Source organism: Eretmochelys imbricata, chromosome 9 (assembly GCF_965152235.1).
Source record: "Eretmochelys imbricata isolate rEreImb1 chromosome 9, rEreImb1.hap1, whole genome shotgun sequence".
Classification (NCBI taxonomy): Eukaryota; Metazoa; Chordata; order Testudines; family Cheloniidae; genus Eretmochelys; species Eretmochelys imbricata.
Genome location: NC_135580.1, coordinates 83,614,544 through 83,628,566, shown reverse-complemented (window position 1 = coordinate 83,628,566; position 14,023 = coordinate 83,614,544). Strand labels below are relative to the sequence as shown.

General features: G+C 44.8%; 1 protein-coding gene across 1 annotated transcript in view; it reads right to left on the bottom strand.

Annotated features, from left to right (window-relative positions):
- TRPC5 (transient receptor potential cation channel subfamily C member 5) overlaps window positions 1-14,023 on the bottom strand; it is a 96,903-nt gene that overhangs the window by 32,627 nt on the left and 50,253 nt on the right. Inside the window, exons 3-4 of the mRNA XM_077826353.1 lie at window positions 8,623-8,959; window positions 3,446-3,585 (exon numbers count right to left, since the gene is read on the bottom strand). Coding sequence (XP_077682479.1) covers window positions 3,446-3,585; window positions 8,623-8,959 — 477 coding nt within the window. The remainder of the gene's footprint in view (window positions 1-3,445; window positions 3,586-8,622; window positions 8,960-14,023) is intronic.

Sequence of the window (14,023 nt, the reverse complement as noted above, 5' to 3'; positions counted from 1 at the left end):
TGCTATTACCTCAACCATATATATATGTATATATCTATAGCTCAGTGAGAGAGAATCAAATACTTGGGAAGCAGATTCGCATGGAAGCTTCAAAATTCTGCTTTGAGTGCTGGCGAGAAACTTCCCAACAGCACGTAGCTCTCTGCCAGGATTTAGAGTCAGCTGCTATTAAAAAGAACTTGACAAGGCCTTTTTCATCTCACAGATCTTTATTTTAAAAACGGCAATTTTTCAGGGCTGTGTTGTAATGGCACTATATAAATCAATGGAACCCCCTCACTTGCAATGCCGTGTTCAGTTCTGGTCAGCCCAGCAAAGTGCATAGCAGAAATAGAAGGGGTTCAGAGATGTATAATGAAAATGATTAGACGCACAAAAAGACTGAAATGGTTGGGGCTGTTTAGACACCAGAGAAAGGACAGTATAGAGAAAGGTAAACTGGGCTCTCCCATTTACTCTTTCTCATAATACAAGAACAAGGGGATACTCAATGACATCGAAAGGCAGGTAATTTAAAACTGATAAAAGGAAATACTTTTTACCCTACACTTAATTGATCTGTGGAGTTCATTGGCATTAGATAACACTGAGGCCAGAGTTTAGTTAGAATTCAAAACACATTAAGCATTTGCACAAATACTTACTACATTCCCAGTCACACTACAAAGAATTTGTAGAACACCAGAAGAGTTATAAACCCCTATGCTTCAGGGCACAAGCCAACCTCTGGGTGATAAGGATTATGAAGACACTTCTGTTAGGTTATTCCACCACTGACGAATCCAAGGTTTCTTGCACCTTCTTCTGAAACATCTGACACTGACAGATGCAGGATACTGGATTAGATGGACTATGGCTTTGATCTGGCATAGCTACTGGCATGTTCCTATATTGATTAATGTATCCATGAGGCCCAGGGTGCAGAGATGTGGGGTTCCATTTTGAAGAGGCAGGTGTGGGAAGAGAAGCTGAGAAGGGAGCTGTGCTGGCAGAGACCTCTGAGGAATGGAGTGCCAACGGCTGGGCATTTAAGGCTTCAGCTCTGCCCAGCAGTGTGCAGGGGCAGTGCTGCATCTGTATATAGGAGACAGCACAGGAGTGGAGAGGTAGGCCGGGAGGAGGAGCTGCAGAGCCAAGCTGTGCAAAGTCAGGGGTGCTGTCCAGTGAGACTGCCACAGTCCTCTGATCTCAGAAAGGCATGTCAGGGCTGAAGGGTTAGGACATAGTGAGAGGATGTGACATGGAGGGTGTATGCACTGAGCTGGGACTGAGCCTCCCCACCCGGGTAGACAGATTCACACGAGTGGGGCTTGAGCTACCGTGCTACAAATAGCAATGTGGACATTCCATCAAGGGCAGAAACTCGGGCGTGGCCCCTAGGCTTCCGCAGCCCAGCTCCAGACCAAGCTGCAACCTCCCCACTATTATTTTGAGCAAGGTGACCCTGCTAGAACGAATCGGTCTACCCAGACAGGGAGGCTTGCTCCTAGCTGCAGTGTAAACATACCCATGGATGTTCAGGGCCTGCAGAGGCTCAGTGGGATTAGCTACCCTTCCAGCTTTATGACTGTATGGAAGTGTGGGCGTTTGCATGCAGGGCTCTGTGGTTTTGTAGGTATGAATTACTCATTCATAAAGAGAATGTGGGTAGCTGTATGTTTGCAGATATGCATGGCTTGGGTTGCGTGTATTTGTTTGTGCCTGGTGTTTTAGGTGTTATTGGTGGGTGCGGGGTAAGCGGCTGCGTGTCTCAGAGAAAGAGAATTGCCACGTTGCTGATTTGGTCACGTGACTTACGATTTCCAGCTATTTCATTTTTATTGCTCACAGTTCAAAGACCAAATGTTCAAGTGTTTAATTTTCTCTCCTGCTGTAAATGTCTGGAGAAAAAGATATAATCTGGCTTTGCTTTGATACTGATACAGAACAACCTGATCAGGGAGTAGCAGATATCTTGGCATTCTCTTTGAAAAGTGCAGCCTTCTGCACTTTAAAATGGCCCCTGTGCTGGTCTTTTAATCTGACGAGCTTATACTACAGCCTTCCTGTTTCAGCTAGCTTGTGAAATATTTAGTTTCCTCATCTCTCTCCTCTCTTCTTACATTATGACTGGCTACAAATGGACAGAGAACCTTGGAACAGTGAACTTCTACAGCACTGGTCTGAGTTCAAGCTGCTGTGGTTAAAAAAAAAGGCAAAATCTTCCCTTGTGTACATAGTGGAACCAATGTTATGGAGCAGCAAAAAGGGAAAGCCCTAATTGCTGTGGGACCAGTCACATCCACAATGCAGGGGAGGAGGTCAGGTTATGGAGAGCCCCACCTAGGGAACACTGCATCCCCTACATACCCAGGAGATGTACTCTGTGGAGGTTCTCTTCTAACCCTGGAGGGTGTGGAGAGATATGGGAAAGGGGACTAGTGAGTGTGCAGTGATGTAGATCTACTGCCCTAAACTCCCTGCATAAAGAAATGTTCAGATTCAGACCCATGTCTAAAGCAGCAGGAAGCTAGATCTGGAATTGTAATTTCAGTTGTCTATGGCCTCAGAAGCAGGAACTCTGGGGAGCTGGTGGGGAAGGACACTCCCAATCTGAATACAGGGTTACTTCATGTTTGACTTACACCACTGTAACACCACTGACTTCAATGGAGTTACTCCTGATTCACACCAGCATGAGAGGAGAATCAGGCCTACAGACTCTGTGAACACCAGAAAGATTAGAGAAAACTCTGTGAGCCGGGTCCTGCAAGCACACCACTCCCACTAAAGTCGATGGGAGTCACTGTGTTGAGGTATTGCAGGGACTGAGCTGTGTGTGTGTGTGAGAGAGAGAGACAGAGAGAGAGAGTGCTTCTGGCAGTTCCCTGGCTTCAAAGCTTGCGCATAAATTAATTTAGAGCATCAGATGTTTATAAATTTGAAAGGTGCTTTTGAGGATGAACGGTGATATGCACTAGCTCAGTTAGTGGAGCTGACAGTAAGGAATCTGCAGCATAGTTGTAAAATCTCAACAGAGTATTTTATCATTTTCCCCATTTACATTATAAAACTCTAATTGTTTTCTGATCTCCCTATTCTGGATTCATTGTTACATATTAAGTGGATTTAGCACTGTTGTAAGGTTCTCAGTGACAATCCAGAAACTTGAGGTTCACTCTTTATCCACAGTTACAAGGTGGGCAGTGGTTATGTGAACTCTTCCCACAACACCCCGCCAATGTGCCTTAACCTTAATCAGGCAGGACAACCTGTAAGGGGTGAGAAGCATGCTCGTTCTCCAAACCAATTTAGTCACTGGCTTTCCTACTGAGTTTGCAAACAAGGATGCCAACTAGTACCACTTGTGATGTGGGCACCTGTTCTCTCTGAGCTGGAATTTCAGCGTTGACAGATAATTTCCTGTGTACTATAGTTTTCACACACATGTGCCAACTTACTGTACCTTGACATAAGCGACAATTTTCAGGGAGATAGTTGCAAGATAGAGCGAGTTCATTGCAAAGTCCATCAGATTCCACCAGTCATGTACATACTCATTGAATCCACCATCCCACATCTCCTTGATTTCTCCCCAAATAAAACCTGTGGAAAGAAAGAGAGTTTATCTGCATGAGGGAACATTACTGCCCATTAAAGCAGAGCAAATCCAATGTAATAAAAGGCAATTATAAACTAACTGCTTGGGAAAAAATGCCTCATCCTTTTTCCTTTCCTACAAAATCTAATAAAGCTGCTTACAGAGTGTTATATAGCAGAATGGGAAATGCAGTCAGAAAAGGAACGGCTCAGGCTCAAGCTGTCCTGCCCAGTGCTTCACATACTAAGCACAAGGAGATGCTGCATGAAACACACATTCCTTTTAACTGTTCTAGGCCAAAGTTCCCCTTTAGAAAGTGTGGGTGACCTGGCCCAGGGGAAATTTTTATTGATTTAAATAAATAAATGATCTGAGTAAATTTATTTGTCTTAGTTATTAATAGAGCACCCACCTCTGTAGTGTCTAAGGGTAATTCAGTGCTCCTTAATGATGCCAGCGTGGCAGCCTTGAAGGCTGATTTCCCTACCCTTATCCATAAGACAGGTGACAGTCACACAAGCTTCCCTCCATCAGTCTGCTTCAGCCCTGAGATGGAAGGATCACATCCATTCTCCAGGCACATTCATTCAATTTCACCTTATTCCATGAATAGCGCCACTGACTTCCATAGGACTACTCGTGAGCAAGCTGCTACTCAGCATGGGTAAGGGTATCAGAATCTGGCCTTCAGTTTACGGCCTCTTTGCTGAGGCTGTCAGCTAGAGTTCCACTTAGCACCATTTGTGGTGGTGGCTTTTGCGATGTGGACTTTTATTCACTAGGAACTGGATTGAGACAATCAACTCCTTTCACAAATGTCAGCCTCCAACAGGGAATTATTCTCACTTGTTACTAACCGAGGCTAAATTTGCCTACAGTCGTGACATAAGGTTCCATACCCTGTTACCACTCCCCTAAGCCATCTAGAGTAACATTTCCAAAAGAGCCTATGTGATTTCAGAGCCTAGCCCTCATTTTCAAATGTCACTTAGGTGTTTTGGAGCTTAGGGTATGTCTACACTGCAACTGAGTGGTATGATTGTAGCATATGTAGTCACACCCGATTTAACTTAAATCTACCTAGCATGGGTACAATCATAGTAAAACCACAGCAGAACAGGTTTCAGTGTAGACGATACAATCCTGCCTGGACCCTGTGTACACGGGTAGCTAGCCTGAGTAGAAGATCATGCTGCTGCAGCTCCATTGCTACTGGCCCCTGTGCTTGCTAGACTAAAGCTAGCTCGGGTATGTTTTCTTCACTGTATTCATACCCTAAGTCCCCTTTTAGACTCTTAAGTGCCTAAGTGACTTTTGAAAATGGGACTTTTGCTCCTAAGTCCCTTAAGCACTTATGAAAATGTTACCCCATCCCCATATATTTTGCATGGTTGAGTTTACAGCATTGGACGTGACTCAAGAACCAAGACTTAAATCAGAAAAGAAAAAAAAAGCATCAAGAGAGTGGCTAACAAACATCCGACAACAGAATTATGACGTGATCCTCCAAATTGGGATATCAGTTGAGTCTGTTTTCTAGGGCTTTAAAGGTTCAATATGAAGAACAAAGAGCATGGAAATTAACTGTTGCAAACATAAAGATATCAATCACATTTTCTTGGCTGATGCCACTGGTCAGGTCAGCAGCATGTTATGACCAATAAGGTAATTTTAGTACAGCTGTCTTAAAATCTTTGCACGCACAAAATAAAATAAAATAAAATAAAATAAATCAATGGAGCAGCTTCTGCTGAAGATCAACTATGTTGTATTTATTGTGAGTAATCATAGTTAGCATTGTTACTATAGTTACTGTAATGCTGTCTGCACTGTACGTGCCTGGTCGTTCTTTCTCTCTCTCTCTCTCTCTATTTTACAGATATTTCATAAACAAAAAAGGACGTTAAAATGGTAAATTCTTCCTTACAGACACATCAGCATCTCATTTGAAGGTCTGTTCTTCTCCAAAGAATTTCATATAATTTAAATGTGAAGTGGAGGGTGCGTTAAGTGGTAGGAAAAAAGGGTGTGTTCGCTGTTTATTCCAAGATGAAGTGAGCTGTAGCTCACGAAAGCTTATGCTCAAATAAATTGGTTAGTCTCTAAGGTGCCAGTAGTACTCCTTTTCTTTTTGCATGTACATTTCAGCTGCACATTTGCTAATTCCTATTGTTTGAAGACTACAGAGAATGAGGCTCGGGCTGTGTGAGAGCTGTAGGGCTAGCCTGTGTGAAGTAGCACAAACTCTCCTGTCTTTTTGGTAAAGTTGGTCACAATGGGAAAAAAAGTTTGTTAACGTTTTCGCAACTCTGTCCTTTACCCATCCTTTCATCCACAGTTAGAATTTTGTAAAAATGATCCTGACTAGCAGTAAAACATAGAAGCAACATCTCTGGTTTTATTTGGAAAAAGAATGTGGCAGTATTTTGTCCAAATTTTGAAATGTTTGAAATTATCCAACCAGTTCTAGTCTTAGAACAAACTAGCTGTTTGAGCGTGTAAGCTTAAAGATGGGTTTTTGAAGAGATACTTGTTATTCACACTCCCCTTCCAGTGCTGCAACCTCAGTAAGTCTTTTTCTGGCCCACTGCAGATTTAGGGACTTGGGAGAATTTCTTGCTCAAGACTGGATGGTGGTGCAGACGGAGATTTTTGATACATTAGGTTCATCCCTCGAATGAAGAATGGCACTATAAACACAGTGTTCAGCACAGAACATGGGATGGGGCAGGATCACCTTAATTCACCTGTTGGCCCCAGTTCATCCAGGAACATTTTCCAGGGATTCCCACTGTGTGTGGGGAATTCCCAGATGCCATGTTAGGGCAACTCAGCATCTCCTCTATGTCACCAGAGCAGCACAAAGAGGCCAGAGAAAGCAGACAGAATCTGAGCCCAACTAATTTATCCTCACAACACAACAAGGTAGGGAAGTTTGATCACGTCTCCACTATACACTTGGTGAACTCAGGCCCAGAGAAATTAAATGCAGAGCTTGGCAGAACATTTTCGATGAAATTTCATTTCAGCAAAATGTGCTGTTTTGTTGAAGCCAAAAAATGTTGTGGAGATCGATCAGTTTCGATAAAAGTTTCAGCAGGAAGGCTTTGGGTCTGGGGAGAGAACAAGCAAGAGAAACCCCTATATCTGGGCGGAGGGGAGGTTATTCTGTTGGCCTAGGATGGAGGCTGGACAGGTACAAGTCCCTGATTTGGAATGATCTAGGCTAAAAAGCTCTGCTGTGGAAACAGGCAGAGCCAGGCCTTACATCTGGGTCTCCCACACACGTCGTCCTAAAACAGCCAAAAGGTTTTGTTTTCATTCCAGTGCTGACCGAAAACAAATTTTGAAACCTCATTGTGGTGCTCCAGTCAGCTCTAGTTAACCGACCTGTCCCAGGTGAGAAATGAAGCTTGTGGTAGAGCCAGGAACTGAACTCCTTTGAGTCCTAACCCAGGGCTTGACCATCCTACGAATCACCCTTCTGAGTAGGGACGGGCCCAAAGTGAACGTGCTGAGCCCAGAACCTTAGGGCTGAGTTTAAAGTAAGTCCAGGTTCAAAACACTGGACCTGATTGTACGTGCCAGCTGTAGGGCAGGAAGATGGCACCTTCATAGCAACAATGCAGCAGAAAGCAACATATATGGGCTGGCTTAATGGGGGAAGCTACATCATGAGTGGCCTTGCGATGTCACATTTGGCAGGGGAGAGTAAGGAAACAACTCTCTCTTATTTTATATCTTTTAAAAGTATTTGTATTCACATGACCTCTGAATTGGGTGAAGCACCTGATCTTGCAGGAGTGGCTTGCTGGAACTGAGAGGAGTAGCCAGCAAGAACGCTATTGTGGAATTTGCCCTCTGCCCATACAATCCTTGGCAGATATTCTTCTCGGCCCTACAGCCTGTTTTCATCAGGAGAAGCAGATTTCTCTTAAGGGAGCCTCAGAATGAGACTCCAGCCTAAGCCGATGGTACATGGGAGCAGGTACATTTTAACACAAGAGCAAGGTAGAGTAAACGAAGCCAGACGTGAACCTAATGAAAGGAGAGATTGTGTTTCCTCTGTGAGTCTACAAGGTTTTATTTGCCACAGTGTGCATTTGAGCTCAAGGCAGCTCAGCTTGAAAGGGGAAATGAATCTGACTCATCAAACGTATCAAAATGTGGTTTTTTGCTCTTACACTTCTGCGGGCTCTGAAAGCTGGGTTCCATGCTGCCATATCATCTTTATTCTTTGCTTTTGTGAAACAGACAGAACGGGGAAGCTGCCACTCATTTTTCTTCACAATTAGGGCTGCACTAATCAGCTTGGAATAGGCAGCTTCTGCTTTGACATTCCAGTAACCAGCTCTCCCCCGTTCATATTGGAGAGCTAGACTGTGACTTGGATTATGTGCCAGCACTGGGGCATAAGGCAGAGCAGGAGTCTTCCCTCTGATGCCCCATGTGCAGGCAGTCGCGTAGCTGTGGGGGGAGGGGGGCAGCGGCCACTCCCCCACTGAGCACAAGTGGCGCCTTGTCAATGTCTTGGCTCCTTTTAAATTTTCTGCTGTTGAGGGAACAGGGGGAAAGATCCAAAATGTCAGGACGGGTGGGGAATGGGCAAAGAGCGAGCAGACTCTTAGCTCTGCCTCCCCCGTGCACCAGCCAGTGCAGTGGAGGCAATAAGAGAGAGTCACAATTTGTTGCTGGTATAGGCCAGCAGCCAGTTATGATGCCCCTTCCCCACTCAGAGCAAAGGGGAAGCGAAGAAGGAACTGTGCATCAAACGGACACAGCACCTCTCGCGGCTACCCCAGGTTGGTGCAGCTTCCTGAGGGCTATGCCAAAAGACACAGTAGATGGCAATAAAAACAACAAAACAGCCCTAGCCCCATAGTTCCAGAAGAAGGACAGCAGTTAATGAAGTTTCCAGATTTGGTTGCCAAACCTGTTTACACGCAGCTAACACAGAGACTAGCAATTAATCCACATGCAGTTATCATGAGCGTAAGTCTGCCAGTTGAGGCCCAAGCATATTTGTGTTTCCTCTGATTTACCTAGAACCCAGGGTAGGATCATCCATTCGACGATAGTGGGAGGTGGTCCCTGCACATGGAGATCAGTCCTGACAATGTGCTGCGATGCCAGAAGTAGCATGAAGAGGAAGGTTAGGTAAGAACCGGTGTGGCAGATAAACTTTATAAATGGCTTTTTAATGAACAGTCCCAGCCTGCTCTTAGGTGCAATTAAATATGCCACAGAAAGCACAGGAAATAGCAGTCCAATGGTGATGCAGGTCAAGAGCTTGACTGCCCAGTGTTTCCGCCTCCATCCTGGAAAGCCGTCATACCAAAGTGTAGCTAACAGCTGCTGGCAGTTTGGCTGAGCAACAAACTGGAGAGGGAGAAAAAAGGAAAAGGTTAGAAGGACAAAGATGCAAAGGCTTCTCCTGGACAGTGATCATCATGCACTTGGGATAATTTCCCTCTTTGGTAATTCACATGAGCTGCATGGCCTATATGTCCCCCTGTTTTCCTCTGGGCTCCCAGTGAGTGAGCTGCAGTGCACCGTGGCCTTTTACTGGGGATGGACCTGTTTTGGTTTTTTGGTGGTTGTTTTTTTTTAACTCAAGATGAAAACCCGTTGGGAAAGAAGAAGAACCACCGTGTACCTTTCCCCAAACACCAACCTAGGCCTATGGTAGTGCCAGGGATGGCAACCAGATTTCCGGAGTCCCAAGCTACTATCTTACCCATAAGGTAGCCTTTCCCATCAAGGCGTCCTGACAATCAGCGTTCCAAATAGGGGCAGGCACAAAGCCAGACAGTTAATGTGCCAGGCCCAGAATCTTAATCTGCCATTTATGCAGCCTTGCAAATGGGGCTAAATTGGGCCTAACCCTGACATGGGTATGTAGGTGTAAAGTGAAAGCAGCTGTCCCCAGTTAAGCCACCTCTAAAGGGCCAGGCCCAGTCATACTCCCTCTGTTCAGAGATGTGCCACCAGGGGCACGAGCTACTTGAAATACAGTGTGAGGGTGCAGACAGTGGATGGGGACACAGCCTTGTCCTCTGTATACTGGTCAGCCGAGCTGGCCCGGATGTTAGGTTTAAGCTTTATCAGAGAGTTTAAAGGACACTCTTTAGCTCCACACTTTCTCTCCCGGAGCTCCAGAGTAAGATGCTACTCAGACGTGAGTAAGGGTGGCAGGACAGGGAGCTGGATATCGGTAAACTAAAGTCTGAAGGAAACATTTCTAGATTTTGGGGACAGTTCTCCTGCTGATCCTGGCTATGGAGATCTGTGGTATATTCTGGACCAGTTCTGTGTGTAGGTCAGGAAGAGAGGGGGATTTTGCATTTTTTTTTACTACAGGCAGGATTTTAGTGCTTAACTTTGCTCTAGGAGGCTATTTCTGTTTTTAGTGTCCCTCAATAGAACAGTCACTGGTCTCATGTGAGCCCTAGTGCTAGAGTTACATAATTAATAGTTACTCTGAGCATCTTCTATTCCCAAGCTGCTGCTTCTCCAAATGCTTTTTTCAGCTTTTGGCAGACTCAAAAGAGCACTTGGCGGCATTTAAAAATGATTTGGAGACCAGATAGGCAGGAAGAGACAGAGTGGTAAAACTCTGTGTGTGTGTGTGTGTTTGCACGTGTGCCTGAAAGTGAACATATGCATTTGTGCATGCAGGCAGGCACATGCAAATGGGGGCGGGGGGGGGAAGGGCTCGGTAGGCAAATGCATGTGGTTATGTGACGTTCTAACACGGAACGACTGGTGGGAAGCTGGATGCACTTTTGGCAAGGTTGTTTGTTGTCAGGGAAAGGTGGGCAGTTGTAAAATATCTGAGTCTAGTCAGGGAGAGGGACACTTTTGATCACAGAACAAAAATGACACTTTAATGTTCAGTTCTACTCTGAAAATGACTTTGAAGAAATGGGCTCATGGGATTCTACATTTATGGTGCCTGAGTGATTCCATAGCAGAAGTGCTTAGTTTACAAGTAAAAAGATGTTTTTTTCTAACCACCAGTCCTACAAACAGCCTTAGAATTCAAAACTCAAGCCAAGTTCTTTCTGTCTTGTGCATCAGCATCAATAATAAATATTCTGCAACCAGATGCTGCCCTCAATTACATCTGGGCAAGCCTATTGCTTTCAGAATATTTCTATTCAGAAACTTTTCAGAACAAAATGTATATTAAGGACCCTATCCCCATACCCAATCCGAGCTCATTACAGGATAGAGGCATACGTGCTTGTTTTTTTGCCTTGCGATTTTTTTCATCCCCCTTGATGGGGTTATCCTTAAATTCATAGTTGATCTAAAATATTCCTGAGGGATTCCTTTACGACTTTTCACTCACACTCTACCAGTTCTGCATTCAAGATAACATGGAAAACCCATGACCTTAGTTCTAATCATGTCATTTCACTAAGGTCTTGTCTACACCAGGAGGGTTTTATTGTTATAGTTATGCTGGTATTGTTAAACCAGCAAAACCCTCTTAGTGTGGACACTGTTAGATCGGTATAAAAGTGCTATACCATTATTACTGCATCTACACTTGGGCTTTTACTGGCATAGCTTTATTGGTAAAAAAAAAAATCACCCCCCTAACCAACATAGCTATACCCGTGAAACATTTAAGAGTAGACACGGCCTCTGAGACTGATCAGAAAACAGATTCAAGGTGGTGAGTAATCTGAAGATGGCAGTATTATTTGTTATTCATGGAGTGTCTCTGGAGAAGTGAGATTTGGTGTTTTATAGTGTTATTAATCCCCAAGTCACATGTACATTTAGGAGACAGTTATGTGCTCTTTGAGCCATTTCCCAAAAAAAATGTGTCTTATACCCAGGCCTGTTCATGGGTCCTACTGTTGCCCATCAGATGAGTTCAGATTTGACATGGCAAAGTCACTTTCATAATAAAGGTTCCCGCACATACCCAGACTTTTAACTATCCATTCACCACTAAAACTTCCTAACAAGACTTAGCTCTTACAGGGTGCTCTTCATCCATGATCTCAAAGCTCTTTTTAAAGGCCAAGCATTATCATTCCCATTTTAGAGAGGAATAAACTGAGACCAGGAAAAAAGAAAAATAACTTGCCCAACATCACACACACAAAGTCAATAGCTGAGCCAGCGCTAAAACCTAGGTCCCCTGCCTACAAAAAGAGTGGGCAGGTGCTTGAGAAAAGCTTATATTCTCTCGTGAGTATTTGAACTATAACCTGAAGGATTGCTGGCATACAAAAGTTGGTATTCTCATTAATGCACTGGTGAAGGGGGCTGGTGGGAAATCCTTTCTCAAGAGCTCTCTCAGCACCTAAAGACATGATCTCGGAAGAGTCAAATAGTGATTTACTGTTCAAAGGGAAAAAAATCAAATAAGAAATTGACCAATTTATAGAGGCAAGATAATCCCTTCCTCTTCTTCTATATCTTTTTAACTGTAATTCACTTTGAAAACCCACATTAAGGGAAGTAATCAGCCAATGATTAATTATAGACGGCAAACTAATTAACATGTGACAAAAGTCAGACAGAATCCTTTAGGAGGGACTTAATGCCATTATTTTTTGTACATATTGACTTGGATTTTGTTCACCTATCTTAGGCTCTAAGATTCCTCATATAAGAGATGTCTAAATTTGCAGGAGCAGGTAATTCAAATGGATGGATTGATCTGCCTGAGTGCTAAGAATAAAAGTCCCAGAAGGAGCAGCAGGTGTCTGAGGTGTGGGACATTTATTTGGGAGAGACAGGTGGACACAGGAGGATACCGGAAAGGAAAATCAGAGGGAACACGTTTGCTTTAATTTGACTTTTAACACCCCCCAGTCACTGAACAACAGTTGGTATGGTGATGATCTAAGGAAAACTGCAGGGTGCTGTTTCCCAGGACCACTCGAAAATGCTATTGTAATAAAAATTCTACAGAAAAACAACAGAAATCAGTAATTTCCTTTTCCTTTTTTAATCTATGATTTCAGAGGAGTCTAAATCACTGGTTGTGCTTAAAAGCCAATGGAACAAAAGAAATGGAAGGTTACCTTGCCATATTTTTTACATTTCAGGGCTTAGACAAGGGTTCTGGCTGGATGTTTTCTACAGGAACTTCCATAGTAATGAGTAGTGTGTTTCCTAAAAAAGATCAGCAGTGATTTTTTTTTATGTGGGGGGGAAAGTATCTTATAAAATATTTCTTCACTTTATTCCATGTAATAGAAAGCAGAAAGGGGAGGAAGAGTTTATTTCCCACCCCTCACACTGAATCAAACCCAGAGCCACTAGAGCAGTGGTTTTCAACTTATTACACATTGTGGGCTGCATATGTGGCCACCCCTGCCACACAGCTGCCCCAGACCCCGCAAGGCTTGCCGGCAGCCCCAGACCCCCACCACATGGGGCGGGCTGGCTGCCCCAGTCCCGGACCCCGGAGCTCACGGGGCCTGCCAGCAGCCCCAACCCTGAATTCCTGCCACATGGGGTGGGTTGGCATCCCCAACCCCGACCCCTCTGCGCAGTGAGGCGGGGCAGCCGAGCCGGACCCAGTGATGAGCTGCCAGAAGCTGAAGATCCAGTTCCTTCAGTTGCTCTGGGTCTTCGGCGGCACTTCGGCGGCAGGTTCTTCCCTCGCTCCAGGTCTTCAGCAGCACTGAAGGACCTGCCGCTGAAGTGCCGCCGAAGACCCGGAACGAGTGAAGGGCCCACCACTGAAGACCCGGAACGAGTGAAGGGCCCGCCGCCGAAATGCCACCGAAGGCGCGCAGTGCTGCCGAGTGAGTATAAATTCACAGGGGGAGCCGAGAGCTCGGGCGGGACGGGCAGGACAGGAGTTTGCCCACCTCTTTAACAACCGGTTCTCAACCAGCTGCAAAATTTAACAACCGGTTCTAAACCGGCTGAAAAATTTAACAACCTGTTTGCGCTAACCGGTGCGAACCTGCTCCAGCTCACCACTGGCCCAACCCCTCCGCACTGGGCAGCTGGGAACCTGGTGGACCCCAGCACGCGGGTTGGCCTTTAGCACACAGCTGAGCTGGACTACAGCTGTGTGCTAACTGGGCTGCATGCGGCATACAGGCCGTGGGTTGAGAACCACTGCACTAGAGAAATCAAAATATTTTTGCTTCTTCTGTTGCTTGTGCAACTTCCAGGCATCTTAAAAACTTTCTCCCCTAGTGCCAGCTTAAAGGCTTATTTTTAATATGTGCTCTCCTTTCCTTGTATCTGATGTCAGTTCTAGAAAGAGAAAAGAATTCATATATCATGCAAGGGATCCTTTCAAGATCAGCTCAGAAAAAAGGAATGGCAATAAAAATGCCATTAAATCTTCCAACCAAGCCCACCCCTGCCTTACTAAAAATGCTCCAAAGGAAATTGAACAGTAACAAAAATTTCTCCAAAATGGCAGAAATCCTTGAAAACCCTCTGGTTCTCACA